Raw genomic sequence first — 26,834 nt, forward strand, 5'->3', positions numbered from 1 at the left:
CCCACATGGTTGGGAAAAGGTCTTTCCCTCAAGCAGAGTTCATGCATCTCTGGATCTTGTTTGCAGGTGATAGCAGGATGAAGCAAGATGGACGGGTAGATTAGGACTTCAAACGTAATAAGGGATCTGCTTCGTTTGGGATCAGATTTGTGCCAAAAGGATCAAGAAAGCCTCCAGAACATCAAACAAAGACTAAGAAAAAAAACTGTCAAAAAAGATAAAGGTTGTTATAAAAATAAAACTTACTATCTGGAATCAAGTCTTAGAGTAACTGTGTAAATTCTTTGTCTTTGCTTTATGTGGCAGTAAATATTCTGTTATCAGTTTCCTCTGATTCAGTCTTGCTGATTCAGACTTTGTCCTCGTTGCCGTCTTTGCAGTTGCACTTCCAGACTTTTTGTTTGCACTTAAACCTCTGGGGTGGGAGGAGCTTCTGAGAAGTAATTTCCCATTGGTTGGAGATGTTTTGATTGACAGTTCAGCGTTAACTAGCAGACTCTTCAAGGCTAGTTGCTACACCGAGAACTCATAGACAGATAGATATTTATTTCAAACAAAAAATAACACAAATTAATCACAGAGTAAAGAAAAAAAACCAGTTGCTAACTTCACTTGTTAACTATGGTGGATTCCTACAAAATCAAAAGTGAGTATTGATCATATTTTCTATCAGTACTTAGTTCGAGTTAAATAAGTAAATAATAAAATAAATTTAAATATAGTTAAATAACGCTACGTTTGCTCTCACATTAGCTAATGTTCTATCTACACTGAGTGTTTTGGCTTAACGGACCTGTGTGACCTCATGTTAGACTCATCCTAATGACCCATCCTCATCACTGGTTAGATGTGCAGTGCAGGTATGTGTTATATATATAGTCATGTGGCATACACTGAATCAAATTGTGAACACAGCAAAGGGGGAAAGGAGAAATTATGGCATGAGCTTATTTTAAACAAATCAAATTATCAAGCAGCTGCACCAACACACCTGACTTAAACTAATAAGTCATTGTGCAGATCCTTATAGGCTGTTGGATCCATTTAATTTGAGTCAGGTGTGTTGGAGCAGGGATGCATGGAAAACCTGCAGGATTGTGGCTCTTGAGGACCGACATTGGCCAACTCTGATCTAGAACATGGTAGAGAAGATTTAGAACAGCATATAGAAGTACATTACATGCTGCATTTACTGACCCTTGGACATCTACGTTTACCCAAAGGAAAGTCAGTTAACAGTAAATATTCATAAGCATTGGCTGTTTCTGTTGATACAATACAAAAAACTCACGAATCATGATTAATTTGGAAGCTGTGATTAATCATGAGCAATTTTAAAGGTGTGATTAATCATGATTAATTAATTAGAAAGCTGTGATTAATCTGAATAAAAATTTTAATCATTTGACAGCCCTAATATATATATATATATATATATATATATATATATATATATATATATATATATATATATATATATATATATATCAAGCTTTACTGTTTTGGCTGTCAGTTCCTCTTCTCAGCCAGAGGAGGGCAGCATTGCTCCGGAGCCGGTGCAGCTGACTGGAACTGCTCAGCTGATTAACTGGAAGGCGACAGCTGATCAAGTTACCGGAAGTTAAGGTGAGACCACATCCGGTCACAACAAAAATAAAACATTAATCAGCTCCAACTGGAGTTGAACATGCTCAGACATCAGACCAGGTTAAATGATCTTTTTTTAGTTGTTTGGAAATGTTGTTTTGATCATTTTGACCTTTTTTGTTACATTTTTTAATTTTTAATTTTATTGTCATTTTGGTCACTTTTTTCTTTTTTTTACATCAGTCATAGTTTATCTTTACATTATTTAATATATTACTATGCAAAAATCTTTATCCAGTCCACATTTCCTTTTTTTATCTTAAAGTGAAAGTTTTTTATTCTTCATCCCAGTCTGAACCCTCTTAGAGAAAATTTCTATCATTTCTTTCATTCTTCAGGAAAAATTCTCCAGGATCCTTTAAAAATTCTTGTTTGGATGTTTCTGCTATTTGTTCCACTAATCTGGGTTTTAAATTGGACATTGATTTTAAATTAGATCTCCAGATTAAGTTGTGGTGAAGTTCAGTTTTTTTAACTTTTGTCAACTTGCTGAGGGAAAGTCATTTTTAACTGCTCCACACTTTGAGACGGTGATTCCTGCCTTCATCCCTTGCTGGCTGGTTTACTGTAACACACTTTATCTTGGATCAGCCAGTCATCTCTCTCAAGTCTTGCGTCAGAGAGACCACATTGCTTCACTGGCTGCCTGCATTTTAAAGTTCATTTTCAGATTCTTTTATTTGTTTTAAATCAATGGTCTGGCCTTGCTGTACCTCTCTGAGCTGCTTTTCCCAGCAGCCCGGTGTCTCAGATCAACTGATCAGCTCCTTTTGGAGGTACAGAGATCTCGGTGGAAGCCCAGAAGGGATTGAGCCTTTGCAGTCGCTGCTCCTAAACTGTGGAGCTCTGTTGCTACCGGTTAGAGACGCCCCATCAAGGCCCGTTTTTAAAACCCGCCTGAAGACCCATTTTTATGATCTGGCCTTCGATCTAGCATAATACTCTTACTTTTACTGCTGTTGTTTCTGTTTTTACTTTGCATTTTATTTTACTTCTAAATTTTTTGTTTCTATGCTGTTTTCAGCACTTTGTTCATGTAACGTGTTAAAGTGCTTTATAAACACAGTTAAGCTGAGTTCTCTTTCCAGATGATCCCACACTGCTTCAGTGTTGAGGTCTAGGTTCTGGGGACGATCCATTCCTCCATCAGACCTGTTTCCACTGATCTTCAGTCCATTTCTTGGGTCACGTGACCTACCTCACCCTTACCTCCCTGTTACCTTCTTTAACAATGGCTTCTTGACAGCCACGTTTCCATGGAGACCATTTCTGATGAGGCTTCAGCCAACAGTACACGGATCAGCAGAAGGACCGGATGCATGTCTCAGGTCCTGGTTCAGGTCTTTGGGAATCACTTTGTTGCTGCTAAAATCCTGTTTTCTGTCTGTCAGACTATCTGATCTTTGCTGGTTTTACACACAAAACTAAAGAAATGGAAACAAGTGATGTGTCATTGTGACAAAGAGACTCTTCTTCTGGTTCATCCCACGAGTTGGGAGCCTTTTTTCTGTGTGTATATATATATATATATATATATATATATATATATATATGTGTGTGTGTGTGTGTTTTTATGGTCCCACGGATCCAGTTAACATATTAGAGGATTGTTATGAAAATTTGTAATTTGAGTTTCTGACATCAGAACTTTAATATGAAAATAGCCAAACCGGAAGTAGATAGCGCCTTGCTAACTGTTAGCTTTCTGTGAAACAGGTAGCAGGAACTTCGACGGTGATTAAAGCTCGTTTTATTCGCGAAAACAGGTAGAAAACACCTGGTTTAATCTCTTTAGGGTTATTTAAATAGTTTTAACTGTTGCAGAGAAACTGTCAGACGTTTTGTTTGGAGGTTAAATCGCTTTTGTAGATTTTTATAAGATGTCGCTTTTCTGTTGGTTTTCTGTCTTTACTCATGCGGCTCACCTTTACCTGTATAGAGAACATGTTTCTGGACTTTGTTACCTGATGTGTGTTCACCTGAGGATGTACAGCTGTTAATGTTGCAGAGTTTACTTCCGCATTTGCCAACATGAGCGACCCAAACCGAAGGGAAGCTGGACCTTCCGGTTCGGACCGTGTCAAAACCAGCTGAGCTGCACGTTCCCGGTCCGGACCGAACCGACACCGGGATGAATGATAACATGTGTTGATGTGACTCCTGAAGTGTCTAAATGTGTTGTCTGGGATTTAAAAGTTGTTTTTTTGTTTGGTAATGAAGCTACGTTACTCAGTAAAGTGGGCGGGGCCTGTCTGCACCTTCGCAGCCTCAGGTGATCAAGCCTGTGAGTCAGGTATGGTGTGGATGATGAAACTTCCTCTCCTCCTCAGCATGGCCGTGTTTCAGAACTTGTCGGTTCTTCTGGAGCTGAAATATTTGAGCTTCAAGGAGAAGAAGAAGGTGAAATCTGCAGTGATGGAAAACGGAGGCAGCATCTGCTTTGTGATCAATAAACAGGTGAGAGAACACCTGACTGTTATTTACAGGTTTAATCCTTCTGTTGTCTGATTCCTGCCTACGTTTCCCCCAGTGCTCTCTGGTGGTGACCAGCGACGTGTCCAGTCTGAGCCCCAGCAGGCTGCGCAGCATCCAGAAACACCAGACGCCCGTGGTCGGGGTGGATTACGTCCACGGCTGCGTGGAGAGAGGAGCTCTGCTTCCTGTGGATCAGTACAAGCTGGATACTTCATCTGCAGCATCACCTCCTCTTTCTGCCCTCCCACCAGCTCCCCTCACACAGAAAGGTATTTCTAAGAAGCAGCTGTTTCACCAACAGAGGAGTTGCGGCTGTTTGGAAGCTTAAAATCAGCGTCTGGTTGGGAGCAAAACATGACTCGGGTTTATAAACTGCTGATTCATCACTCAGTCCCAGCTGAAGCAGAACTCCACCCAAATCGCCACTCCTCTCAGTAGCAGCTACAGCACCTTATCATGAACTTCATTTTCAGAGTAAACACACTCAGTCGGCTCAGCTGAGGTGGATGAAGCTGCTGAGCTGAAGCCAAGTCAGCAGAGCTGTTTGTAAAGCTGATGTAGAAAACAGGAAGACTATTGTCCACCTCAGGGCCACCGTAGTCTCTCAATCTGTGTGACAGCTCGATGGGGTGTATGTGGTTGATATTGTGTGTGTTCTGTGTGAAACCTCAGCTGAGCGGTCCAAAGGCCAGGCCGAACCCGGTGGTTGGAACCAGAGAGGAGACGCCACAGAGAGAGGAGGGAATGTTCTGGAAAAGTTCAGGTATGAAGAACTTCAGAGTCCATTAATCCTCAGAGTGTGGATGATCAGGTGTGTTTTTAATGTTCTAGGTTATATGTTGGGTCTGTTAAGGCTGGCTTTTATTCTGTAAAACTGCTTTTTTTGTATAAAAACTTCTTTATAAATAAAATATGGGATCTGAACAGCGGATGGAGACCATGTTCGTAATTTTGGTGTTTGAATTTCTCAGAATCTTCACGGAAACCGACTCGGATCTTCCAGCGTATCCTGATAACTTCCAAGTGGCCAAATATGCCATCTATCAGAAGGTAGTTGAGCATTTTGTTTGAGTTTGCTCTTGGCTTTGGTTCTGGTTCTTGGTTCCAGTTTTTGTCTCTGTCTCTAGCTCTTGGTTCCAGTTCTTGTCTCTGGCTCTAGCTCTTGGTTCCAGATTTTGTCTCTGTCTGTATCTCTAGCTCTTGGTTCCAGATTTTGCCTCTGTCTCTAACTCTAGCTCTTGGTTCCAGTTCATGTCTCTGTCTCTAGCTCTTGGTTCCAGTTCTTGTGTCTGTCTCTGTCTCTAGGTCTTGGTTCCAGATTTTGTCTCTATCTGTAGCTCTAGCTCTTGGTTCCAGTTCATGTCTCTGGCTCTAGCTCTTGGTTCCAGTTCTTGTCTCTGGCTCTGTCTCTAGCTCTTGGTTCCAGATTTTGTCTCTGTCCCTAGCTCTAGCTCTTGGTTCCAGTTCATGTCTCTGTCTCTAGCTCTTGGTTCCAGTTCTTGTGTCTGTCTCTGTCTCTAGCTCTTGGTTCCAGTTCTTGTGTCTGTCTCTAGCTCTAGCTCTTGGTTCCAGATTTTGTCTCTGTCTCTAGCTCTAGCTCTTGGTTCCAGTTCTTGTGTCTGTCTCTGTCTCTAGCTCTTGGTTCCAGTTCATGTCTCTGTCTCTGTCTCTAGCTCTTGGTTCCAGTTCTTGTGTCTGTCTCCCAGCTCTTGGTTCCAGTTCTTGTCTCTGTCTCTGTCTCTAGCTCTTGGTTCCAGATTTTGTCTCTGTCTCTAGCTCTAGCGCTTGGTTCCAGATTTTGTCTCTGTCTCTAGCTCTAGCTCTTGGTTCCAGTTCTTGTGTCTGTCTCTGTCTCTAGCTCTTGGTTCCAGTTCTTGTGTCTGTCTCTAGCTCTAGCTCTTGGTTCCAGATTTTGTCTCTGTCTCTAGCTCTAGCTCTTGGTTCCAGTTCTTGTGTCTGTCTCTGTCTCTAGCTCTTGGTTCCAGTTCATGTCTCTGTCTCTGTCTCTAGCTCTTGGTTCCAGTTCATGTCTCTGTCTCTGTCTCTAGCTCTTGGTTCCAGTTCTTGTGTCTGTCTCCCAGCTCTTGGTTCCAGTTCTTGTCTCTGTCTCTGTCTCTAGCTCTTGGTTCCAGATTTTGTCTCTGTCTCTAGCTCTAGCGCTTGGTTCCAGTTCATGTCTCTGTCTCTAGCTCTTGGTTCCAGTTCTTGTGTCTGTCTCTGTCTTTAGCTCTTGGTTCCAGATTTTGTCTCTGTCTGTAGCTCTAGCTCTTGGGTCCAGTTCATGTCTCTGTCTCTAGCTCTTGGTTCCAGATTTTGTCTCTGTCTCTAGCTCTAGCTCTTGGTTCCAGTTCATGTCTCTGTCTCTAGCTCTTGGTTCCAGTTCTTGTGTCTGTCTCTAGCTCTAGCTCTTGGTTCCAGATTTTGTCTCTGTCTGTAGCTCTAGCTCTTGGGTCCAGTTCATGTCTGTGTCTCTAGCTCTTGGTTCTAGATTTTGTCTCTGTCTCTGTCTCTAGCTCTTGGTTCCAGATTTTGTCTCTGTCTCTAGCTCTAGCGCTTGGTTCCAGTTCATGTCTCTGTCTCTAGCTCTTGGTTCCAGTTCTTGTGTCTGTCTCTGTCTCTAGCTCTTGGTTCCAGATTTTGTCTCTGTCTGTAGCTCTAGCTCTTGGTTCCAGTTCATGTCTCTGTCTCTAGCTCTTGGTTCCAGTTCTTGTGTCTGTCTCTGTCTCTAGCTCTTGGTTCCAGATTTTGTCTCTGTCTCTAGCTCTAGCTCTTGGTTCCAGTTCTTGTGTCTGTCCCTGTCTCTAGCTCTTGGTTCCAGTTCATGTCTCTGTCTCTAGCTCTTGGTTCCAGTTCTTGTGTCTGTCTCTGTCTCTAGCTCTTGGTTCCAGATTTTGTCTCTGTCTGTAGCTCTAGCTCTTGGTTCCAGTTCATGTGTCTGTCTCTAGCTCTTGGGTCCAGTTCTTGTCTCTGGCTCTGTCTCTAGCTCTTGGTTCCAGATTTTGTCTCTGTCTGTGTCTCTAGCTCTTGGTTCCAGATTTTGTCTCTGTCTGTAGCTCTAGCTCTTGGTTCCAGTTCATGTCTCTGGCTCTAGCTCTTGGTTCCAGTTCTTGTGTCTGTCTCTGTCTCTATCTCTTGGTTCCAGTTCTTGTGTCTGTCTCTAGCTCTTGGGTCCAGTTCTTGTCTCTGTCTCTGTCTCTAGCTCTTGGTTCCAGATTTTGTCTCTGTCTCTAGCTCTAGCTCTTGGTTCCAGTTCATGTCTCTGTCTCTAGCTCTTGGTTCCAGTTCTTGTGTCTGTCTCTGTCTCTAGCTCTTGGTTCCAGATTTTGTCTCTGTCTGTAGCTCTAGCCTCTTGGTTCCAGTTCATGTCTCTGTCTCTAGCTCTTGGTTCCAGTTCTTGTGTCTGTCTCTGTCTCTAGCTCTTGGTTCCAGATTTTGTCTCTGTCTGTAGCTCTAGCTCTTGGTTCCAGTTCATGTCTCTGTCTCTAGCTCTTGGTTCCAGATTTTGTCTCTGTCTGTAGCTTTAGCTCTTGGTTCCAGTTCATGTCTCTGTCTCTAGCTCTTGGTTCCAGATTTTGTCTCTGTCTCTAGCTCTAGCTCTTGGTTCCAGTTCATGTCTCTGTCTCTAGCTCTTGGTTCCAGTTCTTGTGTCTGTCTCTGTCTCTAGCTCTTGGTTCCATTTTTTGTCTCTGTCTGTAGCTCTAGCTCTTGGTTCCAGTTCATGTCTCTAGCTCTAGCTCTTGGTTCCAGATTTTGTCTCTGGCTGTAGCTCTTGGTTCCAGTGCTTGCCTCTGTCTCTAGCTCTTGGTTCCAGTTCTTGTCTGTAGTTCTGCTTCTGAATCTGCTGTTGATGTCCCTACAGATGAACAGCTGGTGTGTGTTGGAGCTGCAGAGTGTTGGGACGGAGCAGGGACGGCGCTATCGTGTGGTCAGGTACAGGAAGGACGTTGCACCAGCAGAGGTATGATGTCATCCCTTCCTGTGTTACAGGTCGGGTCACCTGACCCTGTTACAGACTGAACCACTGCTGGGTAGATCTTCATGTTCACCAATTCACACAGAGATTCCTCCTGATTCTCTGAATCTGTAGATGGTGAATCTCCAGTCAGACAAACATTTTTTTTTTATTGTTCCACAATTTTTAGACCCAGTTTTTCTTAGATTGGTGAACCTTTGTCCACATTATGTGTATCATCTGATGTTGTTTATATTCTACTGGCAATAAAATCTGGGTGGAGATGAGATTCTGTTCACATCCTAACCTTGTTGTAAGAGTGTAGAAACCTTTGAGGTGTTGAGGTGTTTGTGTGAACAGGAGGCGGTGCTGAGGGATCAGCTGGTGTTCCCGTCCTCAGAGGAAGCTCTGGACGTCTTCGAGGCCCTGGGAAACTCCCTGGAGGCTTCTGGCCTGAAGAAGAGGACCGACATGCCGCAGCAGGTCCAGGACCTTGGGTCCTCCCCCCTCCAACAGGTTTGACTCAGACACCTCCTGGAACACCTGATGGAAACGTGTTTCTGCTGCTGATCAGGTTATTGATCTGTGCTCTGCTTGACTGACAGCTGCTGCTGGAGGAGAAGCTGAACACAGGAAGTTTATCACAGGAAGTGGGTTTGTTTGTGGAGCTTCTATGGACTGAGGCTCTGGGTTGCCTCGGCAACGTGCTCAGAGTTTCCATCGACAAGCTGAGCCTAAACGATGTGAGGTTTCCTCTAAGAAGCTAAAACCTGTCAGACTTTAAACCAAGACTGAGTTCTGAGCAGTGTGTGTTCATGCAGGTGAGCAGGGCAGAGGGCTTCTTGCTTCAGGCTCAGAAGGTGCTGAGGGCAGGGGATCAGTCTGAGGTCTCCTCCCTCCTGGAGGAGGTGTACACACTGCTGCCTCACCAGGACCTCCAGCCCCCACCCCCCAGCACCAAGCTGCTCTCTCAGAAGCTGGACCTCTGTCAGGTAAGGTTTATACCATGTTGGACTCTTTTTAAACATTCCTATGTTTCCAGAAGTCTGTCAGGATTCAGATTCTCAGCTTTCCTCAACTGTAACCTCCAACCAGTCACATGACTTCCTGCAGAGATGGATGACGAGTTCGGAACATCAGGGTTCCAAACATCTGGGTTTATATATATATATATATATATATATATATATATATATATATATATATATATATAGGACATAGGACATGTTGCGATTAATCGTGATTAATCGCATTGTTACGTCTCTTTCTTTTAAATGAAGGCCTGTGGCCAAAAAAAATAAAATGCAGTAAATTTTGGTTTACTAACATGACATCAGGGGTCTCCAACCTGCGACTCTGAAGCTGCAAGTGTCCACACAATCTACATCCCTTAGAAGAAACCTCAGACGACATCCACAGAAAGTCCAGAATCTCAGCTACCAGCTCAGTAAAACCATTTCTATCACCGACAAACACAGTTAAGACAACAAATAATTAGAAGACCAGGTACACAAAGTCTGAAAAATAAGTAAACACAGATGATGTTTCCCCATGAACACGAACAAACAGCTCCTCTACTGAAAGCTCACATCACACAGATTCCACAGCTGGAAGTTTAATCTCGCTACGACCAAGATTCACCGAACCAGAGGCAGAAGAAGACCCGATTTATGCTGCATGTTTGTAAAAGTCAGAAAGCATGTCTTACCTTTGCTGTCTTGCATAAATTAAAACCGCATTTATAAAATAAATAAATGAAAAGTTTCTCGTTGTCTTTTGGGAGCAATTTCCCGTCCAAAAAGCACGATGTTCTGCCATCTGCATGGATTTAAACAAGGAGAAACGTCGGTTCTTCTTCTTTCTTAAGGTCCAGACAGAAAACATGTCTTCATTTTAATCAACGCTCTGTCCTGATTACATCAAACGCGCCGCTGCAGCAGGGAAGAGAGAAATGGACGCCATGTTTCTGTCATCAAAGCCAGCGGCCAGCGAAAAAAAAAAAAAAAAAACTATTAATTAAAAGCGTTAATTGATCATTAGTCGTGTATACATATATATACATACATATATATATATATATATATATATATATATATATATATATATATATAACATTAGCATTCGGAGCATCTGGGTTCTGAATATCTGGGTTTTGAACCTCAGTGTTCCACACAGAGTTCTGTACATCAGAGGTCCGAACACCTGAAACATCAACGTTCGGAACATCCAGGTTTGCAAGTTTTGAACCAGAGCCATCAGCAAAAAAGCAAAACACAAATAAACAACAAATAAGAGAAAACAAAAGAACGGGAATAAAACTGAGATCATAAAAGAGAAAAAAGTCTCTGGTCCGTCCGTCCGTCCATCTGTCCATCCATCCACTCGTCTCACATCGTGTCCTGTTTGAGCTTCTCAGGGAGGGCATCCAGCGTCTCGGGTTCTGAACTGGAGATCACCTTGATGTGTGTTCATGAGCGAGTCTTTTCTGTTCCTCCAGTTGATCCGAGATGTTCTGAATGTGAGTGAGATGACTCTGAACAGCCAGGCCCCGTCCAGCGTGGGGAAGTACCGCGCTCTGAGGTGCAGCATCGAGACGGTCCCCCCCGGCAGCTCTGAGTTCCAGATGGTCACCCATCTGCTGCACGACAGGTACGTCCATCTTCATTAGGACCAAACGCAGACACTCAGTGAGGAAGCTTCACACATGACCAGGCTTCTGTGTCTGTGCAGTGTGCAGATCCAGCAGATTGTGCGTGTCAGCAGGGGGTTGGAGCTTCAGACTTTCAGAAGTGATCTTGGCAACATTAAGCCCCTCCTCCATTCCTCCAGTCCCAACAACTTCGTGGGAATTCTGTCCCGGTGAGTTCTGCAAACACAAGTTTCCACCAGAACATCCATAATTCTGTGTGTGATAGATTGAACAAGGTGTTGAAAACATTGTGCACATGTGGACACTCTTATGCCTGAACAAGGTGTTCGTTATGGACAATCCATGACGAGCACAGAAGTCCAACAACAAAACACCACTCCGATTCAGATCAGGGGGCCGTTCCTCCCAATCACGCCCTTCCAGGTCTCGCTGTCATTGCCCACGTGAGCATTGAAGTCCCTGAACAGAACGAGGGAGTCGCTGGAAGGAGTGTTCTCCAACACCCCTCCAAGGACTCCAGAAGGTGGGTACTCTGAACTGCTGTTTGGTGCATAAGCACAAACGAGAGTCAGGACCCATCCCCCCACCTGAAGGTGGAGGGAGGCTACCCTTTCGTCCACCGGGGTAAACCCCAACAGACAGGCACCAAGTTGGGGGGCAATGAGCATGCCCACACCTGCTCAGCGCCTCTCACCGGGAGCAACTCCAGAATGGAAGAGGGTCCAGCCCCTCTGAAGGACAGTAGTTCCAGATCCCAAGCCGTGTGCTGAGGTGAGTCCAACTATATCTAGCCGGGACCGCTCAACCTCACGCACCAGCTCAGGCTCCTTCCCCGCCAGAGGGGTGATGTTCCACGTCCCTAGAGCTAGCTTCTGCTGCCGAGGATCAGACCGCCAGGATCCCCGCCTCTGACCGCCGCCCAGCTCACACACAGGCAGCTCACACACAGGTGGTGTGCCCATGAGGGGGGGCAATCAAGTTCTGCACAATGACTAAATAATTTGAATCAGGTGTATTGAAGCAGGGATACATGGAAAACCTGCTGGATTGCGGCCCTCGTAGGACTGAATTGAATAGCCCTGTCCTTGGGTCTTCAGGACGCAGCGGTAAGGTGGTGGTCCAGGGAGGAGGAAAACAGGCTGTGTACTGGGTGGAAAATGTTATACTCAAAGAACTCACTAGAACACCTACTTTATTTCTGGCCGCCATATTCAACATCAATACGTCAACATCTGTTCTCCACTTCCTCTTCCACCCCTTCACAATAATGGCATACACATCTTAAACTACATAACAAATACATTTGTATGTATTAACCAATAACAGTAACTATTTCAAACTTAAAAAACTCACTTCTTTTTTTAAACATCTTCAAGAATTTATTATCAGCTCTAACCACCGAGATAAAATGCACAATAATAAAACAACTTAGTGTTGTCAGTTTCTAAAAGAAAGATGTTCAACTGAATATGAGCTGTACTTAACTCTTTAATCAAGTTTCCGTTGTCCTTCACTCGGTGCCTTTTTGGTTCGGCAGTCTGCAAGTTGTTCTTTGGTGTTGTTGCTCAACTTTCTATGTCTGAATAAGTTCCTTGATGCCACTTATCTCCAGACGGAGTCTTTTTTCAGTGACTGACTTTGTGGACTTCAGGGCATCATCAAGAGAATGGTGGAGCATGGTCAGCACTGCCAGTTGTTGGTTTATTTATCTATTTGAGTTATTTGACAGGGACATTGCATTTGTACATAGTCACAAAATATTGTAGCTGATGCTATGCAGAGTTTTTAGCCAAAGCTAGTTCTCAACTCTTGTCCCTGGTTGGGCCTTTCTATTAGAATACATTAAAATACATTAAAATACATGTATGTATTCAGAAGTTCGGAATACAGTGCTGCCAGAAAAAGGCATTGTCTATTCCATCAGACATTGTCGATGTTTCTTCAGCAAGTGCTCCTACAATCCTCTTTACTCTCTTTGATTGCCAGGAGAGTGGTGCAGATTTTCCATGTCTCCCATCAGGAAAGTCAGGTGTCCTCCTTGAATGCCTCCATCTGAAAGTGTCTCTGCCTAAATGTTCATAGTTGAGGACCACCTTTCTGGATTTCAGATTTTTGCTTTGCAACCCAAAGAGTCTGTCCAACCTTGGACCGGAGTAGATCCTGTTCCTTTGCAGAGAGGTGAGTCTTGTTGTACAGCCTGCAAAGTATCCAAGTGTATGGGCTGCAGACGTTGGATGTAGTATTACAGCTGTGGAGAAACTTTGTTTCCCATGGCCGGCAAGAACTCCGGTGTCATTGTAAAACTGCCACTTCCTTCAATTAACAAATAAATAAATCTTCAGTGAGCTGCTACAGATGAGTTTCTAACATCTTCCATGTTTAGGTTCAGGCCGTTTAAAGCCGACCTCCATCTGTGATGCCGTTAACATCTCCTTTCTTCAGGGGCCTGCTGCTTCCTCGTGTCGGCGTGGAGCATCATGGGGTTGAGAGAACAGACGTTGGGAATCTGGGCAGTGGGATCTACTTCAGCAACGCTGTCAGGTTGGTCCCAGAACCGACACTGAAACCATTTATTCCATTAAACTGTTTTGGAGCTGATTCATGACGTCACCATGATGCGTTCACTTACCCTCCGTCATCTCCATCCATAGCACTACTCTCAAATACTCCAAACCCAGCCTCACCGACGGCTCCCGGCTGCTGCTGGTATGTGATGTAGCGCTGGGACGCTGCAGGGACGTCCACAAGAGAGACCCCACGCTGACCCAGGCCCCCGAGGGCCACCACAGCGTGCACGGAGTCCGAGGCAGCCAGACCACTACTGAGTTTGAGGTGTGACGTGTTGACAGATCAGCAGGTGAACATGAAGGTTTCCAGATGTTTCTAACACGTGTTGGTGTGTTCAGGATGACGAGTACGTGGTGTACTCACCTGATCAGGTCCGGCTGAGGTACGTGGTTCGATTCTGTGTGGACGGAGACCAGCTGAAGGAGTTCAGTCCCACCGTGGATGTGTTGTCCGAGCCATCCCCACCCTCCTCACACCAAGGTGAGCTCTGATAGGTCACCTGTTCGGACCAAAGTGAGCTCTGATAGGTCACCTGTTCGGACCAAAGTGAGCTCTGATAGGTCACCTGTTCGGACCAAAGTGAGCTCTGATAGGTCACCTGTTCGGACCAAAGTGAGCTCTGATAGGTCACCTGTTCGGACCAAAGTGAGCTCTGATAGGTCACCTGTTCGGACCAAAGTGAGCTCTGATAGGTCACCTGTTCGGACCAAAGTGAGCTCTGATGGGTCACCTGTTCGGACCAAAGTGAGCTCTGATAGGTCACATGTTCGGACCAAAGTGAGCTCTGAAAGGTCACCTGTTCGGACCAAAGTGAGCTCTGATAGGTCACCTGTTCGGACCAAAGTGAGCTCTGATAGGTCACCTGTTCGGACCAAAGTGAGCTCTGATAGGTCACCTGTTCGGACCAAAGTGAGCTCTGATAGGTCACATGTTCGGACCAAAGTGAGCTCTGAAAGGTCACCTGTTCGGACCAAAGTGAGCTCTGATAGGTCACCTGTTCGGACCAAAGTGAGCTCTGATAGGTCACCTGTTCGGACCAAAGTGAGCTCTGATAGGTCACCTGTTCAGACCAAAGTGAGCTCTGATAGGTCACCTGTTCAGACCAAAGTGAGCTCTGATAGGTCACCTGTTCAGACCAAAGTGAGCTCTGATAGGTCAGCTGTTCGGACCAAAGTGAGCTCTGATAGGTCACCTGTTCGGACCAAAGTGAGCTCTGATAGGTCACCTGTTCGGACCAAAGTGAGCTCTGATAGGTCACCTGTTCGGACCAAAGTGAGCTCTGATAGGTCACCTGTTCGGACCAAAGTGAGCTCTGATAGGTCACCTGTTCGGACCAAAGTGAGCTCTGATAGGTCACCTGTTCGGACCAAAGTGAGCTCTGATAGGTCACCTGTTCGGACCAAAGTGAGCTCTGATAGGTCACCTGTTCGGACCAAAGTGAGCTCTGATAGGTCACATGTTCGGACCAAAGTGAGCTCTGAAAGGTCACCTGTTCGGACCAAAGTGAGCTCTGATAGGTCACCTGTTCGGACCAAAGTGAGCTCTGATAGGTCACCTGTTCGGACCAAAGTGAGCTCTGATAGGTCACCTGTTCGGACCAAAGTGAGCTCTGATAGGTCACCTGTTCGGACCAAAGTGAGCTCTGATAGGTCACATGTTCGGACCAAAGTGAGCTCTGAAAGGTCACCTGTTCGGACCAAAGTGAGCTCTGATAGGTCACCTGTTCGGACCAAAGTGAGCTCTGATAGGTCACCTGTTCGGACCAAAGTGAGCTCTGATAGGTCACCTGTTCGGACCAAAGTGAGCTCTGAAAGGTCACCTGTTCGGACCAAAGTGAGCACTGATAGGTCACATGTTCGGACCAAAGTGAGCTCTAAAAGGTCACCTGTTCGGACCAAAGTGAGCTCTGATAGGTCACCTGTTCGGATGATAGGTCACCTGTTGGGACCAAAGTGAGCTCTGATAGGTCACCTGTTCGGATGATAGGTCACCTGTTGGGACCAAAGTGAGCTCTGATAGGTCACCTGTTCGGACCAAAGTGAGCTCTGAAAGGTCACCTGTTCGGACCAAAGTGAGCTCTGATAGGTCACCTGTTCGGACCAAAGTGAGCTCTGATAGGTCACCTGTTCGGACCAAAGTGAGCTCTGATAGGTCACATGTTCGGACCAAAGTGAGCTCTGATGGGTCACATGTTCAGACCAAAGTGAGCTCTGATAGGTCACCTGTTCGGACCAAAGTGAGCTCTGATAGGTCACCTGTTCAGACCAAAGTGAGCTCTGATAGGTCACCTGTTCAGACCAAAGTGAGCTCTGATAGGTCACCTGTTCAGACCAAAGTGAGCTCTGATAGGTCACCTGTTCAGACCAAAGTGAGCTCTGATAGGTCACCTGTTCGGACCAAAGTGAGCCCCCTCCAACCCTGAAGTGGACGTGTAGATGAATGAATGAAAACTAAAAATCTAAATGAAAACGTGTCTGTGCTGCCTCTGCTGTTAACTCCGTGGCTATATATCTGTGTAGAGCTGAGGTCGGAGGATGAGGAGGCTGAACACATGAAGAATCCTCTCCAGGAAGTGACGGCCGGCCTGTTGGACAGCTCAGGACAGCAACTCCCCTTGCAGGCCGTCCATGTGAAGTGCAAACTGATGGATCTGCTGTCTCAGGTGAAAACATTGATGATGCGATGAAAGTCTGAGTCCGGAGTGTGTCTGTCGTCTGATGGTGTTTGACTCGTGTTTTCCTGTCAGGTCATCATTTTCCAGAAATACACCAATCAGAGTTTTGCGCCCATCGAGGCCAAGTACGTCTTCCCTCTGGATGATTCTGCAGCTGTGTGCGGGTTTGAGGCTTTCATCAACGGCAAACATGTAGTCGGTCAGGTGAGCTGACCAGCGACTCGTCTGACTTCACCTTCACCTGGACACCAGTAAAACAAAGTGTTTCTGTGTGTGTGTGTTTGGGGCTCAGGTAAAGGAGAAGGAAAAGGCTCGTAAGGAGTACAAGCAGGCCATTGAACAGGGCCACGGAGCGTACCTGATGGACCAGGATGCTCCGGTAGGTCCGCCATCCCTCTGATGATGTAAGACTACATCTCTCACCTTTTGTGACATCACTTCCTCCTTCTGTCTGCAGGACGTGTTCACCATCAGCGTAGGCAACCTGCCGCCCGGAGCCACCGTCCTCATCAAGGTGACCTTCGTATCCGAGCTGGTGGTGGAGGACGGCAGTATTCTGTTCTCGCTGCCCGGGAGTGTGGCTCCATGGCAACAGAGCGCCGCCCTCAACCAGACCACACAGGTAAGGGGGTGGAGCCCAAGCCAGCTGACAACACTGGTTTGTCTTGATGATTTGTGAGCTGAATGTGTGTTTTCTGTCTGATCAGGTTTCCATGGAGAAGGTGTGTGTTACCGATGCTACAGAAACAAGGTGGGCTGCACCATTTCCTCCAGTTTAATCCAGTTTAAACCAGTTTAATCCGAGCTCCCTGCACTCAGGGTGGAAGTGAACTCCAGATGTTTCTGTTCCTTAGAGAGTTCACACTGGACGTCTCGGTGGAGATGCCCCACGAGATCCGCAGCCTCCTCTGCACCACTCACAAAGTCAGGATGAAGGTGAATGTGCAGTTTTTATACTTTTGTGGTTTTAGTGTCTCCACGTAGCTTTAGGATTATTTGGGGCGGCAGTGGCTCAGGTGTTGGAGCGGGTCATCACTTGACTGGAAGGTTGGTGGTTTGAGTCCTGCTTCTCCAGTCAATCTGTTGTTGTGTCCTTGGGCAAGACACTTCACCCTCCTTGCCTCCAGTGTCGGTGTTGCTGGCGTATGAATGATTAGTGGTGGTCGGAGAGGCCGTTGGCTCTGATTGGCTGCCATATTTCCGTCTGTATGTCCCACGACAGCTGAAGCTACACATGTAGGTTCCATCACCAGGTACGGACGAGGAGCGCTGTGGGTGCTTCGAAAAGCTTCACAGAAAATTATTATTATTATTATTACTCTTTAATTAAATTATGAAATAAAACCTTTTAAAATGTTGACCCTTCATAACTACCACCCTGTTTGTGACATGACAACAATATTTTTGACCACTTTTCAGTCCGGTTTTCACACATCACAAATGCAGCACCGTTGAAGGTTATAAACCATCTCATCGACTCTTTAGACAACAACAAACATCATGCAGCTTTTTTTATTGACTTTTCCGAAGCTTTTCATTTCATTCATCAGACTGCTCAGGCAGAAACAGAACGAGACTTTCATATCAACCTGTTGGCTGCTTTTAAAACTAACTTTCTCCCAGAAAGGTGGACCACAGGGCTCAGTTCCCGGACCTCTCTTCTTTATTCTTTATATAAATAACATCGAAGTATTTCCAATGCAAGTTTCCTTGTTTATGCAGATGATACAGTCACATGTACTTCAGCATCTACACTCAGCCTGGCTAAGAGCGCCGGCTAGCGCAACAATTATCCAAGAACTGAGAGAACTGAGGAAAGAAAACTAGGAAGCGTTCCGGTACACCACGGCTGCCGTGTCCAGGTTGGCAGCGTCTGTGACAGACCTGACGTAGAGAATGAAAGTGATGGAACAGAGAACCACGGAGTCCGAGGACAAGATAGGCGCTGATGAGGATAATGTCCTCCGACATGATAGAGCGCCAAGCTACCTGTTGAAATGGGAGGCCACCTTCACCACAACATGCAACGATCTACAAAACCATGAGATGAAATAATGTGAGAATTTCTCAGGTCCCAGAAAACCATGAGAACACGGACATGGTCAGCTAAATCAAACAACTAATTACAGCCAATCTGGGCCTCCCCGACAACCTGAACATCCAAATAGAAAGAGCCCACAGCCAGCTCTGCCACGCTCCGTTATCGTACGTTTCCTGGATTACTTGGTGAAGGAGACAGTGTTGTGTCAAGCATGGGCCCAGAAACGGGTTCTGTTTAAAGACAAACTGAACAGCTGTACAGGGAAAGCCAGCTGCGTGGTACCCAGCACGACTGAGAGTGTATTTGTAGTCTGGAGTAAAGACGTTCCCTCCCTGATTGAGGCCATGCCGACACTCGAGAAGTTGAGCATCACTGTGCAGGTGAGTGAGAGGGACAAGCTGGAGCAGCGTCTTACCTGGAGGGCGTGGCGGATGCAGCACTGTCAGAGGTGGACATGAGAGCATCGTAAAGTAAGAGAACTGTTAACACACACATCAAGGATGATGGTAACTTAGGATGAGCAACTTCAGACTGAGAACTGCAGAAATTATGTGAGAGTTAAGATGAAAAACTCTGGGTTTAGTGATTCGGCTAGACTTCATGTTTATGATTAAAACTATGAGTAACAGATTTCATGAGAGTGGGATGTGGGACCATCCAAGAAGAAGGGGAAATAAACGGAGATAAAGACAACAAGAAGTTGAGAGGGAAGTATGAATCTTTTCCCCGGGAGGGAGGGAGGGATCAGGAATGGCTCTGAAATCCGCAGGGCCATCTGATATAATGCCAATAATATACGAAGAGCCTTTAATGGCAGGAGATGCACACATACTTTAATGTTGCTTAGTTTGGATGCCGTAAAGGCTTTCGATGGGGTAGATTGGAGTTATTTAGATTATACTTGAGAACAATGGGTTTCAGCTCTACTTTCCTCAGATGGATCAACACTTTAAATAAAGACCCTGTATCTGGAGTACAGGTGAACGGACGTTGTTCTGAGTTTTTTAGGCTGAAAAGAGGAGCGAGGCAGGGGTGTCCTCTGTCACCATTACGCGTTCCTTAAATATCGAACCATTGGCTGAGTTAATAAGACAGAATGAACAAATTGAGGGAAAAACAGATGAAGGAGGTTTAACACATAAATTAGCTTTGTTTGCAGACGATAAATACTGTAGTGGAGGATGCCGAGTGGGAGGAATCGTAGGAGTTGTGGCGCAGACATTTAAATATCTGTAATTGGAGGGAATTTTCATGGAAACTACGGATGCAAATTTTCTCCTTTAAAAATGTCTGGTTCCAATCACCTCATTTATAAATCACGTCTTAAAAACAAAAACATGTCTCCAAAGTTCTGCACATTTAAAAATCTGCAGAAACGTAGCAAATAAAAACGAAGGCTGAAACCAGATTCTCCAACATTAGATGAAGTGAGCTGAAAGGAAAATATCACGACATGTTGCAGCTGAAGATGGACTCGTACCGGACAGACCGCACAGCGTGTCTTCATGTTTGGCAGAATGTAAAGAAAACCATGAGAAATGTTCATGTTTATCCACAAACACAAGGATGAGTAAATCTAACATTGACATTATGTTTTTATTTATTTACTTATTTGTGCTTTATTTTATTTTGACTTTTTTCTTGCACTGCTGGTTGTAAACCTCCATGTGTGTGAAGAGTGTGGCGTCTTGCTGTGTGTGTATTGGACCTGCGCTCTGTGTTTTCTACTAATGTTAAATAAAGTTAAAAAGAGAACTGGTGGCTACTTCCTTTATGTATTTAAATGCTTCCTCTAAATACCTGATGCAGGTCACATGACGCTCATGTTCATCACAAGCTCTCACTGATCTGTTGCTGGTCTGACGTTTATAAGACTGAAGCACCGATGTTTCCATCTATAAATGAAACGGGGTTTTCTAGATAAACACTTGTTGGTCACACCTCTTACCGCTCGCTGTTCCTGACGTCAGAGCAGGAAAACCATTTAAATGCTGCTCCTGGAACGACCTGGAAAAGGTCCTGGGACTCGCTAAATGCTGTTAGAGATTTTAATTGGCGGTGAAATGTTAAATCAGAGTAGCTGCTTTGATTAGCATGTTTTAAATCTCCTGGTACGTCTTTTAGCTTTGATGTGTTTGTGTTTTTTGGAGTTTCTGTTCTTTGTGCTGCTGTCTTGGCGAAGATGTTCTGATTAAAGGCAAGGCAGTTTATCTTTATAGCACATTTCATGTACAGGACAATTTTACATTAAAACAAAGATTTTTAAATCCCAACAAGCCTGTTTTCCTGGTAAAATAAAGGTAAAATAAAGAATTAAAAATAAAGGAAGCTAATAAGTTTGATGAAATCCAGATTTTCTTTATTAATTTGAGTCATTTTGTGTTTGACATGTAGAGGACGGACTGTAAGGCGGTGATCAGCGTTCTGCCGGGTCAGGTGATGGGTTCAGACGGGTTCCAGCTGTCAATCACTCTGTCCGAGGTCCACCTGCCCAGGATGTGGGTGGAAAAGCACCCCGACAAGGACAGCCAGGTGTGTCTGCGTGTCTCCTCCGTCCTCGTCTTACCCCGGTCAGACGCTGTCCTCTGACCATCTCCTTTGTCCTTCAGGCCTGCATGCTGGTCTTCTACCCAGACTTTCAGCTCAGCTCCTCCTCGGCTGCCGATGAAGTCGTCCTGCTGTTGGACACGTCCGAGTCCATGAGGGGGGAGGCGCTCCGCTCGGCCCAGAGAATCGCTCTGCAGGTTCTCCGGAAGCTGGACCACAACTTGAGACTCAACATCATCCTCTTTGGAACAGGTCGGTTTCCCGGGATTAAACGGAAAACTTCCCAACACAAGAAATAAAATCCCAGCGTGTCAGAGAGTCCAGCTCATCCTAGTCCAGGATCCACATCCAGATCTGGTCTCCAGTGGGTCGGACCAGTAACAGCATCATAACCTATAAACAGTGTTGTAGTACAAAGTAGTACAAGTACATTATCACCATGTTTACTTTTAACGATCCTTTTAGAAAATATTATGAACCTGAACTTTCTGGAGAGAAATCAGTCAAGTTGTCGTGTATTTGTCCTCATTTTGTAATTTATTATTATTAATGAACTGGTAATAAGTTCTTTTCATACAAAGGTTAATCTATTTTATTCTTTAAAATTAGTTTATTACCTCCATTTGTGAAATTTATCATATGCAGTAGAATTTATCTAAAATTATTTTATTTACATATTTTTTATTTTAGTGACTACATCTGTGTAGTACATTTTTAAATTTAATTAATTTTTCCTCCATTTTAATTATTATATGTTCATACATATTTTTATACAACATATTTTTATTTATTTGACATATTAACTCATTTATACGTGCATTACAACTTCCAGTTACATTTAGAAGTTATTTTAAATCTACATGTTTCCACACGTGTGTCGTAATCCTGACCACCCAAACGGACTCGCCTCATCATACAAACTGGTCACATCTGGTCAGAAAGAAAAGCTGGAACACGTCTGCCTTACTGCCAGATTACTTTTAATTATAATATTAGTTATTTGTCCCCACTTTATTAATTTTTTTACAATTAAAAATAACATTACTGATAAAAAACTCCGGTAATCTGCGTATAACGACAGCTTGTGTTCCTTTCTGGTCCTTAAAATGTCGCGAATCTCGAGAGAAGAACGTAAGAGCGCTGCAAGGGGCTCGATTGCCACCACAAATAAAAGGGGTGAAATCGGGCAACCTTGCCATGTGCCCTGATTCAGGGGGAACTGTTGGCAATCCAAAGTATTGATGTGAGCTGACCAAGCTATAAATTTTGGGCCAATCCCGAACTTCTCAAAACACTAGAAAAGGTAAATCCATTCGACCTCGTCGAACGCCTCTTCAGCATCCAGGGAGATGACTGCATCAGCCAAAGCCTGAGCAGGATCCGCAATCTGAATATTTAAGAGACGACAAATGTTTGTCTGTTTTTAAATAAAACCAGTCTGGTCCAGGGACTCGATTGCAGGGAGAAGTCTCTAAACAGTAAGCCAAGATCTTCACCTGTAACTTACAGTCCACGTTAGCAGTTCTACAGGGCGGTAAGACCCACAAATGAAGAGCATCTTTATCTTTCTTTAATGACACCGATAGAAGCCTGAGAGAAGGTCGGAGGAAGTCTATTTGCTCGATTATATGACTGACGAATCTGTCATCAGAGAGCAAAGTGTTATTAAATCACCAAGGATGTTTTGCAGCACTAACAGGGAAGTTTAGTTGCAGGACCTCAGACCTGCGGTAGAAATGACAACGCTTTCATATCTGCTTTGTTTCACCGAAGGCATTAGCTGATCATCAATTAAGAAACGGTCGATACGAGAGAAGAAGCGGGGTAGTACGCCAGGGGTCTGATTTAAGTTTATGTGCAGACTTTGGATCATGTTTTACTCTGAAACATCAACATTACGTCATAACCAGTGGCTCGAGCACGTTAAGGGCATTTTCACAGGCCTGGACAAAATATTGGGTCCTTCTCCTTGCTGAGGTACCTTTCTTTCTCCCTTTTCTTTCTCCCTTCACTCCCTCTAAAGCAGGGGTGTCAAACTCGGGCCTAAAGGGCCGCTATCCTGCAGGTTTTATTTATTTCCTTGCTCCAACACACCTGAATAAAATCTAATAGATCCAACAGCTTCTTGTCAACTTCTTCACAATAGCCCATTAATTTCAGTCAGGTGTGTTGGATCAGGGAAACCATGAAAACCTGCAGGATACCGGCCCTCGAGGACCGGGTTTGACAGCCCTGCTCTGAAGCAAGCTGCGGTAGAGCCAGACAGGAAGTTGAAACCAGTGTTAGTTTTTCCAAATGAAGCTGTTTGCAGGTGTCTGAGCACAACTGCGCTCTAATTATTGTCGGTAAATGTCAAAAACACAGACTTTATGTTCATATGGATCCATTCATACATTATAACTGACATTTTGTAACCTCATGGCGGCTTTTAATTCGCCGTGGCGTTGTGCCACCGTGGTTTACATGTAGCCCTGAAGTGAACGTGTTTTTAGAAACAAGCTTTGTCTCGGTATCTGTCGTCTTTAACACGGGAAGTTTTCCTTGTTTGTGTCTGTCAGATCACACGGAAGCGTTCCTCACAGCACAGCCACTCACTCAGGTTCATCAGGCAGCGGAGAGCTTCATCAAGGTGAGTTCTGCCCGTTAAAGACCTGCCGGTGCCAGCTGTTTGCTTCTGGCTGAACATCTGTGGTCCGTTCACCAGCTGCTCTTATTAACAAAGTCCTTCTTAAATGTTTTCGCAAAGTTTGCAGCATTCATGGAAATCTTCTTATCCTGGATTTGTTCTTAGGTCGGAATAAATCCTACGAACACTCAGGAGTGAAGAAAATCAGCAATTGTGTTTTCTACTGGTCTTTTTTTTTTTTTTTTTTTTTTTTTGGTAATTTGCTAATAATTTCAATATTTTAAAATTAATAACAGATATTGCAGATCATGTCCTAACATAATTTCCATTAGGGGAAAGTTAAACTATTTTTCATTCATTTAACAACAAGTCAAAATGGATTTAATTTTAATTACTTACATCCATCTGCACAACATTCCAGGGGACTTGATAACCAGCCATCCAACGCCAGCACAGGGAGCCAGATGAAGATAACAGCATTTGTTTTGGTTCAGGCTAGAGCTGTTTCGTCTGCCTCGAGTCTCTCAGTGGTCTCATGGCGACTCAAATTCATCCGAATTTTTGGGTCAGTTTCCACCAAGCCGAGCCGACAACAAAAGTTGGTGTCCACCCCGCGTCCGAGCTCCGGAATCGCAGCCAGCTTGCCGTTCTGAGCTAGAATAGCCTCCAGTTTACGATTTAGCTCCTGTTCACAGCTCGACACACACCGGCACAGAAATCCGGCAGCTTGCCAGAGGCCGCTGATAGTGTCCGAATTTTCCAATACACCAGGAAACCGCCTGCTCCAAACAGCAGAAACCCAGTTATCGTGAATCCGAATGTATAGATGTCCTCTTCATCCTCAACAGAAAGAATCGACAGGCCTTCCACACCCCCCAGGAATCCATCACGTATCCAGCCGCAAACATCCAGCCAGGACAAACGGGCTCCCCTACGCCCGTTTTTCAGTTCGACTACATTTGGTCAATTGCATTTAGGGACCAGCTGATCAGATCCATGGTTCAGATTTAGAACAGAAACACAGAGAGAGGCTCAGATAAGACAGGACAGGTAGCAGATCAGTGTGGGGAGGGAGAGAAAGAAAAAGAGTCCGCTCAGTCGAGAGCAGGAAGAGAATAATAGTAACTCAGTAACCTGTCATTAATTTATCCTAAACTCGTCTTTCACTCATCAGTAACTCATTAACTCGTTAACATGTCAGCATGTTAGTAACTCAGTTATAACTCGTCAGTTAGCTCATTAATGTCGTCAGTAATTCCTGAGATGCTTATTTAGATTTACATTAACATGTAAATAACAACCACTCATCAATAACTGATAAAAAACTTCTTAGTAACTTAGAATTACTTAATAATTACTCAGTAACTCCACTAACCGTCTCCGACTCTTCAGTAACTCGGCTGTTCTGCCTCCCCCAGCGCTTCTCTCCAGTAGGGGGCAGCACCGAGCTGTGGCGGCCCTTGCGATCGCTCAGCTTGCTGCCGCCGCCGTCTGGCGGTGTGAGGAACCTGCTTCTTCTGTCGGACGGCCACATCCAGAACGCCGCCTTCACCCTGCAGCTGCTCAGAGACAACGCTCAGCATAGCCGCCTCTTCACCTGCGGCCTCAGGTGTGTGTAGGTCACGGCGTCTTGCTCTCTACAGCCACTGGATGGTGTGTTCACCTTTCTTTGTCTTTTCAGCCCAACAGCCAACCGCCACATGCTGAGAGCCCTGGCACAGGCAGGGGGCGGAGCTTATGAGTTTTTTGACAGTAAAGCCAAACACAGCTGGGCCGAGAAGGTGAAACATTTAATCTTTCCTCTCCCATTTTTCAGCGAGCAGATGTTTTACTGCGTGTTCGCTCTGCAGGTGGCGTCTCAGGTGAAGCGCATGCTGTCCCCCGGCTGCAGCTCCGTGTCGGTGAAGTGGCAGCAGTTTAATCCTGCCGCTCCTCCTCCTCTTCAAGCCCCCAAACAGCTGCACGCTCTTTTCAGCGACTGCCACACTCTGGTTTATGGATTTGTCCCACACTGCACTCAGGTACAGTCTTCATGCAGAAGTTCCTCTGGTCAGGACACTTTATTTCCACAAACTTTACAAGTCAATTCATCCCAATTTACTAACAATTTACTAAAACCCACTTACTGTAGAAAACAATAAGATTCAATTCATCATAAGACAAGGTACCCAAATTCGTGAAAATAAGGACCTAGCTAAGAAACCAACAGGCTGCACCAAGTCTTTGCTTCAATTGTCCATCCTGAGCTGCACGAGGAGCCTGAACCAGTAAGGAAAACCTACAGAACCAGATCCAGAGTCCTCACAGTCTAGTTCTAATCCACATTAAACACATCCATTATATGATCCACATCAGTCCCGGGGGGTATTCCACGAAGCTGGATTAAGGGAACGCCGGGCTTATCTTGATAAGTCTGGCCCAATTAAGCCAGAGTCGTGTTCCACTAGTGTGGCTTATTTTAATGCCCGCTGAGTAACCATGGTAACTTATCCACCAGATCTAGCCTGCTCCAGGGCTTAGCTTAGCTGTGTCTCAAAGGTCTGATACAGACTCCCAAAAGAAAGATCCACCTGGTAGAAACGCTGCACTCCTGCCCTTATTCTGGTATAAAAGTAAAAAAAAAGAACACTTATGACATCACTACTTTCTCTTGAATAATCAATAAATCTGTCAGCACCAGCGTAACTAAAGAAACACGCCTATACACGTACTGAACATGAAATGAAAAGAGCATGGTATTCATTAAAACTAATTACCACCTTATTAACCCTCCCCAGGTTCAGGAACCCCGACCTCCACTGTCTCTGGTTGGCTAACAGTAAAATCAGCTGAGCCCCGTCCATACAGGCCGAGGGTGTTTAAAGAGAGAGAGAGAGAAAGCTGGTCTAAAGAGATGGACGGAGAAAGATATAGATAGATAGAGACAGAGTTCCTTTCTGGTTACCATGGCTTGGTCTTTATGTCCCAGCAGAGGGCGCACGCTTCATTCAAAGCTCATTCAGACCACCAGACCCACGGTTTTCAGGGGGAGGACCACCAGCAGCAGTGGTCTCTGACGTTGTCTTGGTTTCTACAGCTCAACACGTTTAGAACAAACATTTCTTCAAAGACAGCTCCCAGTCTGAGACATGTTCTGGTTCTTTATTTCCACCTGCTGCAGGTTCGCTTTGCTGGTAAGATGCTGCTGCTGGTGGAACAGAGTTAATGTAGATCACACACACACACACGATAATCACAAAGATGATGCATATTGATTATTGGTTATTAATAACACAAGAGGAGACATAAATAAACGAGGACAGTTAATCAACAACTGACAGCAGTGACGTGTGGTCAGGAGATACGTCATGATAAAAAAGAAAAAGTACATAAATATTAATATTTTCCACTGGTCTGTGTTAAAAATGTATTTTCAGTATGACTCTACACAAAAATCTCTGAATTTGAGGATTTCCTGATCAGATCCAGGGCAGAAATCCCAGGTGAGGCCGTGGCGAGCTGGGCCTCCTCTGACTGGTGATCCAGTACAAACTGGGTCCATGACGCATTTCTGTTCCTCAGCATGTCGCTAATATAAACTTTACAGAAATATGTGTTATACACCATGACTCCCCACCGTCTGTGTAAGGTCTTTAATGTGTGTGTGAGAGAATT

General features: G+C 44.9%; 1 protein-coding gene across 2 annotated transcripts in view; it reads left to right on the forward strand.

The window, feature by feature from the left end:
- The first annotated feature begins 2,952 nt into the window (after positions 1–2,952).
- LOC121650213 (protein mono-ADP-ribosyltransferase PARP4-like) overlaps positions 2,953–26,834 on the forward strand; it is a 52,908-nt gene continuing 29,026 nt past the window's right edge. Inside the window, exons 1-26 of one of the 2 annotated variants that reach the window (XM_042001599.1) lie at positions 2,953–2,987; positions 3,978–4,104; positions 4,178–4,391; positions 4,795–4,885; positions 5,094–5,172; positions 7,982–8,080; positions 8,435–8,590; positions 8,680–8,817; positions 8,896–9,066; positions 10,572–10,723; positions 10,805–10,933; positions 13,167–13,265; positions 13,376–13,556; positions 13,631–13,772; positions 15,812–15,954; positions 16,039–16,170; positions 16,259–16,345; positions 16,424–16,588; positions 16,674–16,717; positions 16,821–16,902; positions 20,402–20,539; positions 20,617–20,806; positions 23,113–23,183; positions 24,599–24,789; positions 24,862–24,961; positions 25,031–25,201. In XM_042001599.1, coding sequence (XP_041857533.1) covers positions 3,979–4,104; positions 4,178–4,391; positions 4,795–4,885; positions 5,094–5,172; positions 7,982–8,080; positions 8,435–8,590; positions 8,680–8,817; positions 8,896–9,066; positions 10,572–10,723; positions 10,805–10,933; positions 13,167–13,265; positions 13,376–13,556; positions 13,631–13,772; positions 15,812–15,954; positions 16,039–16,170; positions 16,259–16,345; positions 16,424–16,588; positions 16,674–16,717; positions 16,821–16,902; positions 20,402–20,539; positions 20,617–20,806; positions 23,113–23,183; positions 24,599–24,789; positions 24,862–24,961; positions 25,031–25,201 — 3,291 coding nt within the window. In that variant the 5' untranslated portion in view covers positions 2,953–2,987; position 3,978. Of the gene's footprint in view, positions 2,988–3,331; positions 3,414–3,977; positions 4,105–4,177; positions 4,392–4,794; positions 4,886–5,093; positions 5,173–7,981; positions 8,081–8,434; positions 8,591–8,679; positions 8,818–8,895; positions 9,067–10,571; positions 10,724–10,804; positions 10,934–13,166; positions 13,266–13,375; positions 13,557–13,630; positions 13,773–15,811; positions 15,955–16,038; positions 16,171–16,258; positions 16,346–16,423; positions 16,589–16,673; positions 16,718–16,820; positions 16,903–20,401; positions 20,540–20,616; positions 20,807–23,112; positions 23,184–24,598; positions 24,790–24,861; positions 24,962–25,030; positions 25,202–26,834 lie in introns of those variants that run through there. The other variant, XM_042001598.1, reaches the window with a different exon arrangement.

Source organism: Melanotaenia boesemani, chromosome 12 (genome assembly GCF_017639745.1).
Source record: "Melanotaenia boesemani isolate fMelBoe1 chromosome 12, fMelBoe1.pri, whole genome shotgun sequence".
NCBI classification, from domain to species: domain Eukaryota; kingdom Metazoa; phylum Chordata; class Actinopteri; order Atheriniformes; family Melanotaeniidae; genus Melanotaenia; species Melanotaenia boesemani.